This window comes from Telmatherina bonti (genome assembly GCF_933228915.1).
Source record: "Telmatherina bonti genome assembly, chromosome: 16".
Classification (NCBI taxonomy): Eukaryota; Metazoa; Chordata; class Actinopteri; order Atheriniformes; family Telmatherinidae; genus Telmatherina; species Telmatherina bonti.
The window spans coordinates 15,976,190-15,990,319 of record NC_136614.1 but is presented as its reverse complement, the minus strand read 5'-3'; the positions used below and the strand labels follow the sequence as shown (position 1 = coordinate 15,990,319).

Here is a 14,130-nt window from a genome sequence, read left to right as displayed (position 1 = left end):
CAGTACATACATTCCCTTCACTCCATCTGCTCATCTTTATTCTTCACGTTCCCGCCTCACCTCTTCCCACCACCCAGAGTGCCGAGTATAAACAGTTTCAACCTGCCCATCCACCTTTAGGATTACAGGGCAGAGTGTGAAGAGGCACTAAAATCCTAAACCTTAAAACTTCAGCCATGGCTGCATCTGTGACACGATGAGGAGCAGGAAATGGAACTGAGACTGACTAATCCTGTCAGCTGTTCCTCTCCACAGCCCAGTGTAGCGTCGGTCATGCATCAATGTGCATCTCAGCAAGAGGTTGTTTTTTTTTTATTATTATTCTGGTACAAGTTAATTATAGCACGTTTACATTTTCAGGTTATGTTTATTGTATGATTTCACAAGCTCGTATACACTGAAGCCAATAGGAAAAAAGTCATCGAGTCGAAATTTGATCAACATGAAGTTAATGATTTCCAAAAATTTGAATAAGTCGGAATGATGTGATGCCGATAAATACATGTGAGGAGTTAAATCTGCATAAAAGTTTTGCATTTATGGTATGGTTTTGCATAAATAGATTTGAAAAATAAATTAAATAACATTTTTCCAAGATCACCTGCAACAATCAACAAGAAGCCATAAAGTTCCCAATTGGATTTAGCTGAGTAAAATAATAGTTTTCTACAATCATATTATCTTCAGAGGCAACTAGATTTCTTTAGTTACTGTAATGTCACAGTTAAAGGATTCATGTTGATTGGTTAATCCTATTTCAAACAATTTATCATAAAAAGTTATATACACAAAAAAAATCCTGACATGAGTAGTGTTTTTTTCATCAAATATGGCATAAGGCTGTTATGTTTTACTATTATTTTCATCAAGCTGCTTAGTTTGTTATGACATGAAACATTATACGAACATTCCCATCCACCACACATGGTTTGTGTAGGAACATAGAAAACTGCAACTTCACACACAGACGTTTCCATGTCAGAGCATTTTGCTACCACTGGAGGGAAGTATAGGAAATATGTGTAACACCTCTAGAGCTGTACTAGTTGCAAGCTCAGTTTTCCTTCAGCTGAAATCTAAGAAACAGAATTCATAGTGGACAAAGACGTAGCTTGATGTGAAGTAGAACTAAGTGTCAAACAGTGCAAACAATCCTGCTGTTTATAGAGAAAACATGTTTATCACTTTTGGAACTTTTTTTTTTTATCTCACTCAGTTTTACTATAATTAATTTAACTTAGAAAGCAACTAATGTCAAGTAAATTATTCATTCATTGATTTAATCGTTTTCTGTACTGCTTAGATGAATTCAGGGTGGCAGGAAGCTGGAGCCCATCCCAGCAATTCGCAGGCAGGGTACTCGCTGGACGTCGCCAGTCTGGAGTAACCTCTTACAATTATTAAATGTATGCATGTGCACAGTAGAAAATGCAAACTTTACGGGTTTTTTTTTTTTTTGTTGTTTTTATTAAGCTGTTTAATGGAAAGCTGATGGAGGTCTCCATGGAAACATGAATCTAAGTGAACAGAACTATCGCTCCAAAATGCCGTTCTTCCACATCTTAGAGGACAAAATTTCAATTTTTAAATGTTTGAATTAATTAATTAATTTATTTATTTATCAGTCCCATTTCAGTAAAACTCATATCTTCAATACGAGAAAAATCTGCAAAACATGATGCAGAACTTAAAACCGTGTAAATGAAGGTTAATTTTGCCATTAGAGCTTCTAACTCAAATTTCCTGCCCACATTCAGAGGAAAAAGGAAAATTACAATGGCTTGGCCGCTGACTGCTTCCAGTTTTCCTTGTGCAGCTTGTGGGAGCACTACTTCATAGGACAGACTTATATGTGACATTTAAGTGTAAATAAACAAATGACGGATAAGACTTTCAGTTAGGACTTATTTATGAACTTCCAGTGCACAATGTTATCCTCCCACCAGGTGTCCCCCAGTCAGACCACTAGCTGCCTAAAACACAGAGAAGCAGACCTATAAATAAAACTTTAAGCTTTTTCTGCAAGTCTTTATTATCATCAACATCTTGTCCTTCTTGCAGAATTAGGTTTTAACTTTAGTACACATATTTAATGGCTGGAAACCTGAAGTTCTGCGTGTTTGTATACCTCACACCAGCAGCTCATTACACAGCGCACACAAACTCACATTATGACTCACAAAGCGTGACAGGCAGCACTGTCTGGTAAGAGCATCATTAAACTGCTTTGTCTTCACGTACCAAAATAGTTGTTTGCTGCAGTAAATTACTGCATTATACTCCTAAACATTATCTGGCTGGCTGCTTTCTGGCTGATGGTTTGGTCACTTTTGAATCCCGGCGGTGTTTTCACTCTAGTGGTAGCATGAGACGAGTCTACAACCCACACAAGTGGCTCAGGTAGTGCAGCTCATCCAGGATGGCACATCAATACCAGCTGTGGCAAGAAGGTTTGCTGTGTCAGTCAGTGTAGTGTCCAGAGCATGGAGGTGCTACCAGGAGACGTACATCAGGAGATGTGGAGGCGGCCGTGGGAGGGCAACAACCCAGCAGAGAACACCAAGATTGGCAAATTCCCCACTGGCGCCCTGTGCTCTTCAGATGAAAGCAGGTTCACACTGATCACATGTGACAGACATGACAGAGTCTGGAGACACCGTGGAGAACGTTCTGCTGCCTGCAACATCCTTCATCATGACCGGTTTGGCAGTGGGTCAGTAATGGTCTGGACTGGCATTTTTTGGAGGGCCACACAGCCCTCCATTGGCTCATTGAGTTCCTCCTAATACAAGACAATGCTAGACCTCAAGTGGCTGGAGTGTGTCAGCAGTTCCTGCAACACGAAGTCATTGGTGTTATGGACTGGCCCGCCCGTTCCCCAGACCTGAATCCAACTGAGCACATCTGGGACATCATGTTTTGCTCCATCCACCAACGCCAAGTTACATCACAGACTGTCCAGGAGTTGGTGGATGCTTTAGTCCAGGTCTGGGAGGAGATCCCTCAGGAGAACATCCGCCGCCTCATCAGGAGCATGCCCAGGTGTTGAAGGGAGGTCATACAGGCACGTGGAGGCCACACACACTACTGAGCCTCATTTTGACTTGTTTAAAAGGACATTACATCAAAGTTGGATCAGCCTGTAGTGTGTTTTTCCACTTTCATTCTGAGTTTAACTCCAAATCCAGACCTCCGTGTGTTGATACATTTGATTTTCATTGATAATTTTATCGTGATTTTGTTGTCGGCACATTCAACTATGGAAAGAACAAAGTATTTAATAAAGATATTTTGTTCATTCAGATCTACAATGTTTTAGTGTTCCCTTTATTTTTTTGAGCAGTGTATCTTCAGTCTGTTGAGCTGATCTGCAGCAAAGCAGGAAATTTTCAACATACAGAAACATTTCCACTTCCTTTACTTAAGCCAAACAGAGAAAGTTAAACCGGTTTCACTAAATATTAGCGCTGCATTGAGACTAAACTGGAATAAAACCATGTAGTCATTTATATCATGTAAATGCTAGAGGTGTCGCATGCACCCCATTTAAAGTCCTGTAAGCTTTTCAGATCATTAGTTATACACTCTGATTGCAGCCATGCATTTTATGTAATGGCCATCAGCAGCATTCAGGTATTTGTCAGATATTTGAAGCAGATTCGGTGAAAGGATGTATTTCCTGCTCAATTATTCAAAGTGCAAGCATCTGAGCTTGTCCTTGTATTTTTCTTCATTCAGTATTCCAACACTGTAAAACTAGAATGCATTTCATTGTATAACATAACAAAAGAAAAAGGCCAGAGAATTAGCTGCTAAATGCTGAAGTTTCCTTAAAATGGCTTACCGTAGTCTGTGTTCTCAGGCTCCCAACAGTTAGACGGCCAGAAATATGGTGCCTGGAGAGGAAACGAAGAACAATCTAAATTGATGCCGTTTTTCTCTTGATTATGAAACTAATCTACAAGTCAACAACATCTGACAATAGTGAAGTGATGACAATGACCTTTCCAACAGTTGTTTGCATCTGAAACAAAATGCTGCATATGACTAACGTTCCCCGAGTTTCATTGTTTGGAGAAAATGGATCCTGTACGGCTGATTTTTTAGGATTATTTCAGAGACATAAAGTATCTACAACACAATAGGAAGTGATGAAAGATAAAGGACTGACAATGGAAGAACAATAGGGGGAAAAAATTTGCTTACCAGACTGATATTTAACAAAACTTTCACGCTTTGAGCAGTTTCACAAAACTGTGGTTGTTTCAACAAGCAGAAATGTCACAAATGTGAACAGGTTTGGTTTTCACTCCGTTTCTTTTTTTCACACTTAATTTGCCTCCAATAACCAACTGTTAATGTGACATAATGATGTCTAAAGTTTTTGTCAAACCCCCTCCTCCTCTTTGAAGGAGGGCGACACAGGTCATAGAGCAATGTGCAGTGCTGTCTGTTTTAATTAAACTGCTCCTCCAGCTCAGACGGATAGCTCAGCCTCACAAGAAACAATAGATTCTGCACAAAAACGATTCTAGTCTCTTTGTGCTGCTTTGTGATGTCCAACAAAGGAAAGGGAAAACATTGTTTCCTCTTTGGATTGTAAAATTCAGAATGAAACGCAGTCAGGCGTAAATAACATGCAACTTCAACAGCACAGCTGGACAACAGGGAGGGAAAACCAGCATGCTTTACTCTTCTTTGTGCTTTAATGAGATTTGTTTTGGTGTACTACTGTATGACACAATGCACCCTGATGAGCTTTTGGTGGATGCCAACTTATCTCGAACCCAAACTTGCTTGCACTGCTTGCTTGATTAATATTTTAATGGATCACCATTCATAAATCATCAGGTCACAGGATCCAAGCATAGTACTGAAGACGCTGCAACCAGCGAGCTCGGCTTGTTGTCACTGAGATTTACATGTGGAAATTCCATGAAAGAGTAAGTCATCTAATAATGTTTACCATGTTTTATTTATAGGCACTGAAAATTTTCATTTTAAAAGGTCTGTATCTGCTCTGCAATTACAGAAAGTGAAGATCTGAAATTGTAATATTCTCAGTTTTTCTTTGGCTTTAAAAAGGAATTTTACTTGTCTTTAAATCTTTGTAAAACTCCTGCAGGATGTGTAGTTGTTTCAAGGCTATACTTGGTCACAGTGATTGAGCTAAATGTAAATAAAACCGTTCCCTTATGCTGGCAGGCAGAGTGCCAATATACTCATGTTTACCAAAGACAGTTCTCTCATTTGCCAGTTATATAAACATCTATGTACTGAGACATATTTACATTATCAGGGTTGAGTTTTGCCCAAGCACACTTCAGCATGTGTAGAGGCCAGAGATCAAACCATTTATCTGTGGGCTGGAGGATGACCTTTTCACCCACTCAGTCATGACAATCAGGAAGTTACTTCATTTTTATTTCAAACCAGTTTTCTTCATGTGACATCATGCTTTCCTTTATGCTGGTTATACATTTAAAAAAGAAAACTGCAGCACTAAGCTGTATGTGTAATGCTTATCAGGACAAAAGTCATACAATAAAAATAAAAATCAACTTTTAAACAGTTCTGTGTTTTAACCACCTCACCTGAAAGCGGTAGAAGGTGCCATCATCTTTGAGGGTGAGGACATGATCTGAGATGGGGAAAAAGTACCCCTGAGCTGCGATGAGACTCCCGATGTGCATGGCCTCAGCTACAAAAAGGAGCAGTACCAATTAAAGCAAGTTCCTGCATCCCACATCAGATCTTCAAAATTACGAATTTATCAAGTTTAATGATTCAAAAGGAGCAAAACTGTATATTTTCTATACAAAATCTAATCTGTAGTTCTGTCTCTTCTACAGCAACATACATTAAAATTATTGTTGTATTTAATGGTAGCAAATTTTATGTCATTCACCATAGGATCCCCTTTTGTAGAAAAACCTTAAGTATCTGTGCAGCACGTTCATCTTAGAAATGACATTTGTCATTTTTGCACACATACCTGGATCTTCAATGGAAAGACTCATCATCAACCACTGCACAATATCTGCACCTGAATCAGTTCAGATGGGGAGAGATGAGTAGCATGAAAAACAGTATATACAACAATGCATGGACAAAAATTACCACAATAATCATAATAACAATAATGATAATAATTATAACAAGCCAGCACCACCATGCTGGATATATTAAGAAATAAAAACAGAGTCCATGACACAAATAGGAAAGGCTAGGCTCATGTTTCTTTGTTTTATTAGCCACATTTAAAGGGTTAATATCAACTTCTTCCAAAGATTTCCAGTCCACTTGACTTATATTGGACATTTTATAAACACACAGTTACCAGTGTGCTGTACATATATGGTTGAAACACAGACAGTCCATACACAGCTGGATATTCTGGACTCCAAAACCTTTCATGTCCAAAAGACATTAAAGACTTAACAAAATACACTAATACATCTAAAATATACCAAAGAAAACAGCAAAACACACTAAAATAAATTAAAAGGTTAAAGACAAGCAAGTAGCAAGTATTATGAAGCAAGTAGATGGAAATCATTCATAGAAATTAAAGACAAAAACAAATGACTTCAAGACAAAGATGTTAAAAAAAAAAAAAACAAAAGAACAAGAGACTCTAGAAAATACAGAAAATGAAAGAAAAATAAATGTTTGAGGAGGACTAAACTGCAGCAGTGGGGACACATGCACTCATTCCACAGTTGGGTCCCAGTACAGGAAAAGCTTGATCAACTCTGGTTGCGAGTCTAGATTTTGGTACAACTAGGAGATGATCAATAGCCTGCAGATCTCAGTACCTTAAGGCTGCGTAGTTCAGCAAAGTCTGATAGTTGCTGCCGGCCCATTTAACCATTTAAGAAACAAACCAGTAATATCTATCCAAAATGGTTAAAAGGGAACAATAAAAAAGGATCAACAAAAACAAATCCTTTAGAAAGGCACAGAAGAAGAAATTTAACTGGGTTTGTCTACCACGGCTGTTTACGGTTTCATCATAAATGTGAGTTTGAAAGTTTAAAAAAGCATTTAGAATAAGCTCATGTTCAGGAAATGGACATTATTATTTGACAGATGAACACGGTTTCAGTGGAATTATCCCTGCTGCTTCCCTGAGTGATGTGGTGTTCAATACCCCATTATTCATTAGTTTCTTGGCCTTTAGCATAGAGCACAAACATCTGAGCTTCTCTGCACATCAATTTCCCTGCTGGGGTAATTGTGTTTATTGATACACTTTGCTTATGGCATACTGGAGTAATGGATCTTCCATAAAGGACTGAGGAGAGAAAAGGGAGGGTTGTTAATAGCTTCTCATTGTTTCCATAATATGTTTGGGCTGTGTTGCAGCCTCCCACAGTGACTAAGCCTCACAGTAATTTTGGTGATTATAAAAAGGGGCCACCATCCATTCACACAAGTCAGGTACAAATAGATAACATTGTTCATTTACACATTTGGACCAATATAACACAATTCAACTCATTAACTCCTACAGTTTAAGCTCTACTAAAGCAGTTAGGTGTCGATTGCCCTGCTCAAGGACACCTCAACAATGGGACAGCATGACTGATGTTTCCCAGTCAGTCTTTATTTAGCTTCTAGAATGCTATCATAAACAAAAAATAGCAATATTAACATGGAGATGCCTTAGGAAATGGCTTTTCAGATATTCTACTGGTCTTCCAGTATGTGTCACACGCCACACCATAATGTTGCCTTCATGTTTCAGTGCAGGGAGGATGTTAAATTCAGTTCAGCTTTATTGGTATAGCGCCACTTCACAACAATGTCGTCTCAAGTCACTTTACTGACACATCAATTCAAGCCAATTAATAACAAACAGCTCAGAGAGAAAAACCAACAGATTGCATCCAATCCGGACTTCAATCCATTCCTCCATCCTGAGCATGCATGAGGTGACGGTGGGAAGGAAAACTCCATTTTAACAGGAAGGCAAAACCTCCAGCAGAACCTGACGCAGGGAGGGCAGCCAACTGCCTGGACTGGTTGGAGTGGAGGACAGGAAAATCAGTGTGATGTTCTGTTCTGGTTTCTTATTGCTTGGTTTTAACTGAGACTTCATCTACAAGATCTAAAACAAAGAGGTGAGAGCCATCTTATCTAAAGCAGTCAAGGCAGATGGCTGCCCTCCCTGAGCCGGGTTCTGCCGGAGGTTTTCTTCCTGTTAAAGGGGAGTTTTTTCCTTCCCACTGTCGCCTTGTGCATGCTCAGGATGGGGGATTGGATCCAAGTCATGACTCGATGCAGTCAGTTGGTTTCTATTATAGGATATGTATGATTTGGCTTGAAATGATGTGTATGTTGATTCGTGTATGTAAAGTGCTCCATGACAACATTGTTGTGAAGTGGCGCAATTCAGTTCATTTCAAAGTTGAATTGAACTGAATTCAAAGGCTGGATGACAATAATGGCCCTTTTCCATACGTATAAGTTCAACTCAACTTAACTCGCCTCGGCTCGATTTGTAAGGTTTTCCACTTTTTTGTAACTTCTCAGCCCAGGTTTTAAGCGAGCTGAGTCGGGTTGTGTTGGACGTCGCCAGACTGCATCCCGCTATTGGTCAGGGGCGTGGCCAATCAGAGGTCAGGGTCAGAGAGTGACATCACTGGAAAAGCCACTCCAACTCGCAAGTTGTTTACATTATGTGACAAGCAATGGCGCAACAAAAGTCTGTTCCGTGGTTCAACTCTGAGGTGGAGACATTTCTTTGCTTGGTTGCCGAGGAAAGGATACAGAGGAAACTAGATGGAGTGACACGAAATGAAAAAATCCATCAAGAGCTTTCTGACTCAATGTCTAGAGGTAGCAAAGGAGTTTTCAGCGGTGTTGAGAGAAGCTGAAAAAGCTCAAAAGTGACAATCGGCAGGTCAAGGACCACAATGGTCGGATTGGATCAAACAGACAAGACTGGAAGTGGTTCCAACAAATGGATACAATTTTTTGTCAGCGACTGGCGAGCTGCAGACCAAGTAGCAGATTGACTCTAGATCCCGTGTTGTTATAGAGCTTGTCGTGCACAACACTGATGTCACAGTGAATTCACACAAACCCCGCCCATTTTAGACCTGGTACTAATGGAAAAGAAACAGGACCAAGCTGAGACGAGTTGAGGTGAGTTAAGTTGAGACAAGCTGATACTAATGGAAAAGAGGCACACGATGCATTTTCGAACCAAGACCTGTAATTGTTTACTTGCTGAAAGCAAAATACTTAACTGTGCCCTCAGACCAGTTTTTCTGTACTCATATTAGATAACTGTGTGGAGACCACGGACAAAGTCACTTTGTCAGGTTGACTTTCAGGACTAAAAAATGGAAATCATTATAATCAGCAGTCAGTCAACGCAGCATTAAGACCATCAAGTCTGTATCCAAAACACAAGATCTCTCTAAAACTCACCATCACATCTCACTTAATCTGTAGAAAAACCAAAAAGAGTAAAGAGAACAAATTGCTGTTTTGCTGAGAGATACAGAGAAACGACTGCACTCTTGCAGTTTCTGACAAAAGAGAAAATAAGCACATATCCCAAAATGTCAAATGAAAGCACTTTCCCTTCACAAATTACCCTGGGAACGAGTGAGCAAAATGTCATCTCTGCTGTTTAGAAGTGTGAGGAACTGAGAATCTCAGCACTTTCCAGGATGTCCATTTGTTTTCCACTCACGTCTGTTGAGCAGGCACTTACTGTCTGTCAAGGATGCGCCTCAACAGTTAATATCAATGCAGCTCAGCAGCTGTCACTCTGACATCTTTCCCTCTTACGCTCGTCTCCATACCTGTAACCACGCTGGGGATCTTGGTCATGAAACTTTTGACAGTTCTGATGGGCACGCCCTCCGTCTCATCTTGAATTCGAGTGACAATATCTTCAATCTGCAAACCAAGAGATAAAGAGTGACAGAGAAAGACTATGAAAATTACAATTAAGTTCTATCATAACTAAACTTGAACAAAAATTGATTAGTTTTAGTAAATGACTGAGCTATGAAGTTAAAGCCCCATGTACTTCACAAGCTGCAGTGGCTTCTTGACATGTAAAATGGCATCATGTCTCAGTACAATGCTTTGCTCCAACATCTGGTTACCAAGATAAATACAAGACAGAAAAGTACTGCAAACCGATGTGGAAATGGTTGCATGGTGCTTTCATTGGGAGGATAAGTAAATGCTGCCACAGCATTACCATATGAGAGGCAAATCTGAGAGCAGTCGCATGAAAACGTTCTGATAAGCGGCGATGTTTCAACAGAACAGCACATGCCCTTGGTCTTTAATAACTACAGCACAGATGTTGACTCAAACATGTTTCCCACTCCACACCGTAGTTATATTAGAACTTGATTAACTCTGGTTTTGATTGCAGGGCTGACACCCCCACTTTACACAGATGCTTTTATTTGCGTCAGTGTGGGAAATGAGAAGTTGGTCGCTTTGGAGACAGCGGTCACAAACTACCACACAATTCAGAAGCCAAATATAAACCCTGAATCCAATGAGAGAGGAGGAAGAGTGGGGGTGGAAGTGGCATTTCTTTTTCTTTTTCTTACACCTGATCACATTGAAGTGCATGAAAACCAGAACATAAAACACAACACTCAGTCATGCAGGTAACAACCTGAGAGGTCTGACAGACAATGGTCAACTTCCTGCATCTCTACATTATGTTCTATGTGTCCTGACCTTTTTTCCTGACCTTCATAAGAATATTTATAATGTGCAGGCAGGTTGTCAGTTGAGTATAGTTCCAGCATAAACCCACGCTGGGTCAAAGCCTGCATGACGACTTCCACAACAGGCTCATACAGTAAAAAATGTATCATGTATTAAGCAGATCCGGTAGTCTCAAATTCTGAGATGGAGATTATGTTGCAATGTGTCATGTTGTGATGCAGATCTGCAGCACTCAAACTAAAGATGTTCAATACATATACTACAAAGTGTGCTTGTTAAATTAAAAATGTATCACACAAAAGGCACAAAAGTCAAACATGACAGGCTTTTCACTCGTTTTTCTTCACATTTTCTACATGAATCCCAGTTAGAAAAACTGGACAAGCAAATTATCATTTTCTAAGTTGTAACCATCAGGATTTCTTGGCAGGCATTGTCTCTGTTCTTTAATAAAGGATAACCCTGTTTTTTGTGAGCAAAAGCACTTCATCAAGGAGGCACCAAAGCTCTTTTGATTAAAATCTAGAGAATCCAAATAGGCTTCACTATGGCTGCTACTCGCAAGCAGTTTCATTCAATAAGGGACCCCTTCTCAGGCAAAAAGAAAAAAAGACAGAAAAGACTATTCAAATCACACACACCAATAGATCAGAGAATGAAGCATTTAAAAAAAATTCCACAGTAACCAATTTTTTTTTATTTTTTTCATTTTATTTTTTTTTACACCTTGGAACGTAATAATAATAATAATAATAATAATAATAATCCCCCTAATTGTACTAAGCGGTGCAGATAATGAATGAATGCATAAATAGATAATGTTAATACATTATAATTATTGATAATTATTATAATTTTCACATGTAATTAAAGCTTTTATTTTTCAATTGTGTGAATAATTTATAAATCACCCTGTGAGTCCTTACAGATGCAAAATGTGTGTCTTGTATTTAAAGTTTATTTCCATCCTATTTTTAATCAGACCATACTTCAATGTGTTCTTTGCAAGCATAGTGCACATCTCAGGCACAATAACCATTGTAAACCATAAACCATTACTAAAGAAAGAAAAAACTCAAAGCAAATTTTCATCACTATCTGGCAGAGATGCTTCCAACCAGTCAGCCTTGAAATGACAAACCTGCTTTTACCTCTGACCACCCGACTGTTGTCAACCTTGTTCCTCCCTCATCGAACAAAACAGATGTTTCTCCTTCTATATTTAATAATAAATAATAAACACTAATGGTATCCTGTTAAAAATCCTGTTAAAACTACCCTAAAACATTCATTTGGCAAGGACTGACACACACACACACTGATCATCTTGAGAGTGGGCTCACATCAATATTTTCTATCGTAGCAAAATGCAGACTTTGCTGGTGCTAGCTATCCGCAACACAGCGTAAATCCTCCGCTGCCTCGAGTTTAGTGGATGTTCTGCTTAACTAATCTGAATATTTAAGAAGTTACTTGACACATAAATTATTGCTCTTTTGCAAGTTCCATCACTGAATTGATCAGGAAGAAAGCCTAATATATATTTATTTGGTGTTGAGAAAGAAAAACAAAGCTAAGTAAACATGAGTGGTAAAAGCCTGTCGTGTTTACAGCCCGTCCACCAAGCATGACACCAAGTCTTTTTCTTGTCATTTACAAAGAGCATATCCATAAAGAAGAGGAAATAAAAAATAAAAATGGTTCAGTTTGATTCAGCGTTTTGCTCCATGAAGTATTAAAAATTATCTACATTAGCTCAAACCATGTTTGTTGTCAAAACACGTTGCCGTGCCATCCATTCACACCTCCTTCCTTCTTTTGGGGAATGTTAAGCTGATATGACAGTGAAAACAATCAATTCTTAATCACATTTATGTTTTTCTAGTCTGTGCACTGCTGATTTTAACCAACCTGGCGAGTGCAAGGTAAGACAGCACCTTCCCACCAGCTGCCCTCTCATTTCTATTTGCTCAGCTACAAGTGCTGGCTTGCATTTGATATACCCACCACAGCTTCTAAATGGTCTGAATTTTGTCATTTTTGCTCTAACATAGACCAGTGTTTCTAAATCTCGGTCCTTTGGAGCCACTGCCCTGCATGTCTTACATGTGTTCCTACTCCACCACATCAGATTCAGATCAATGAACTTCATCAAGTTCTTTGTAGCCTGTTAAGGACCCATTCATTTAATTCAGATGTATTAAAGTAGGATTACCTCCAAATCTTGCAGAGTAGCAGGTCCTAGGGTCCAGGACTGAGAAACATTCCCATAGCGTATGAACAGGGTGCAATGATACACAAAATTCACAGTTCGGTTTGATACTTTAGTGTCACAGTTTGATATATTTTTGATAAAAAAAAGAAATAATTCCTTTATTGTAATTTATTGAAATTACAAATATTTCTTTAAGCTCGAAAGTAAAGTTTTTAAATTAAAACTTGCTGAAAGAGCAAAATAAAACAAATTAATGTATGTAAGTTTATTTCTAAAATAAAAGCTATTGTAGCCATCTTCTGGAATGCCGGCACTGAGCAGCTAACAACAAAAAACAACTTTAAAATAAAAATATATGTCTATATGATGCAGATTGGGAGAGCTGTTTTTGTTTTTGCACCGGCGTGGTGTCAGTGTAACTATACGGTCACATTCGTTATGTTCCCATCAATGTAGTTAGGCATTATGTGGCACCTCAGACATACCGTTGTGCTTTGACCCACAACAGGCTTACCATCAGAATCATACTTGAAAACCAAAATAAATTTAGACGCCACATCTAAATGGTGGCGGAGGAGCCATTGGATACTTTTGAGGCAGTAGCCACAATACAACAGGCAACATTTCTCATAGCTTGTCTCACAAGCTTCAGTGAGTGCATGTTAGAGGCGCTCAAAGGATCTGCATTTGACAATGCAGTGTAGGTGGAGTAGTAGAACGCAGATCCACTGAGCTTTCAACACAGAGTGCATCGTCAGTAGAAGTTATTAAAAATTATTAAAATAAAAATTCTGGATTGCTCGATTGCACGTACCAAACCGAGAGTCCTGTATTGAACAGTTCAAAGAAAAATAAAGGGAAAACCAAAGTTACACGTAGATCTGAATGAACAAAATATCTTTATTAAATACTTTGTTCTTTCCATAGTTGAATGTGCCGACAACAAAATCACAATAAAATTATCAATGAAAATCAAATGTATCAACACACGGAGGTCTGGATTTGGAGTTAATCTCAGAATGAAAGTGGAAAAACACACTACAGGCTGATCCAACTTTGATGTAATGTACTTTTAAACAAGTCAAAATGAGGCTCAGTAGTGTGTGTGGCCTCCACGTGCCTGTATGACCTCCCTTCAACACCTGGGCATGCTCCTGATGAGGCGGTGGATGTTCTGAGGGATCTCCTCCCAGACCTGG

At 39.0% G+C, this 14,130-nt stretch overlaps 1 protein-coding gene across 1 annotated transcript in view; it reads right to left on the bottom strand.

The window, feature by feature from the left end:
- The window catches only part of LOC306767772 (regulator of G-protein signaling 6-like), a gene marked incomplete at both ends in the record, with an annotated part of 78,521 nt that overhangs the window by 11,917 nt on the left and 52,474 nt on the right, over positions 1-14,130 (bottom strand). The window contains 4 exons of the mRNA XM_079255891.1: positions 3,845-3,896; positions 5,595-5,701; positions 5,996-6,046; positions 9,822-9,918. Of these exons, the coding sequence (XP_079112017.1) occupies positions 3,845-3,896; positions 5,595-5,701; positions 5,996-6,046; positions 9,822-9,918 (307 nt within the window). The remainder of the gene's footprint in view (positions 1-3,844; positions 3,897-5,594; positions 5,702-5,995; positions 6,047-9,821; positions 9,919-14,130) is intronic.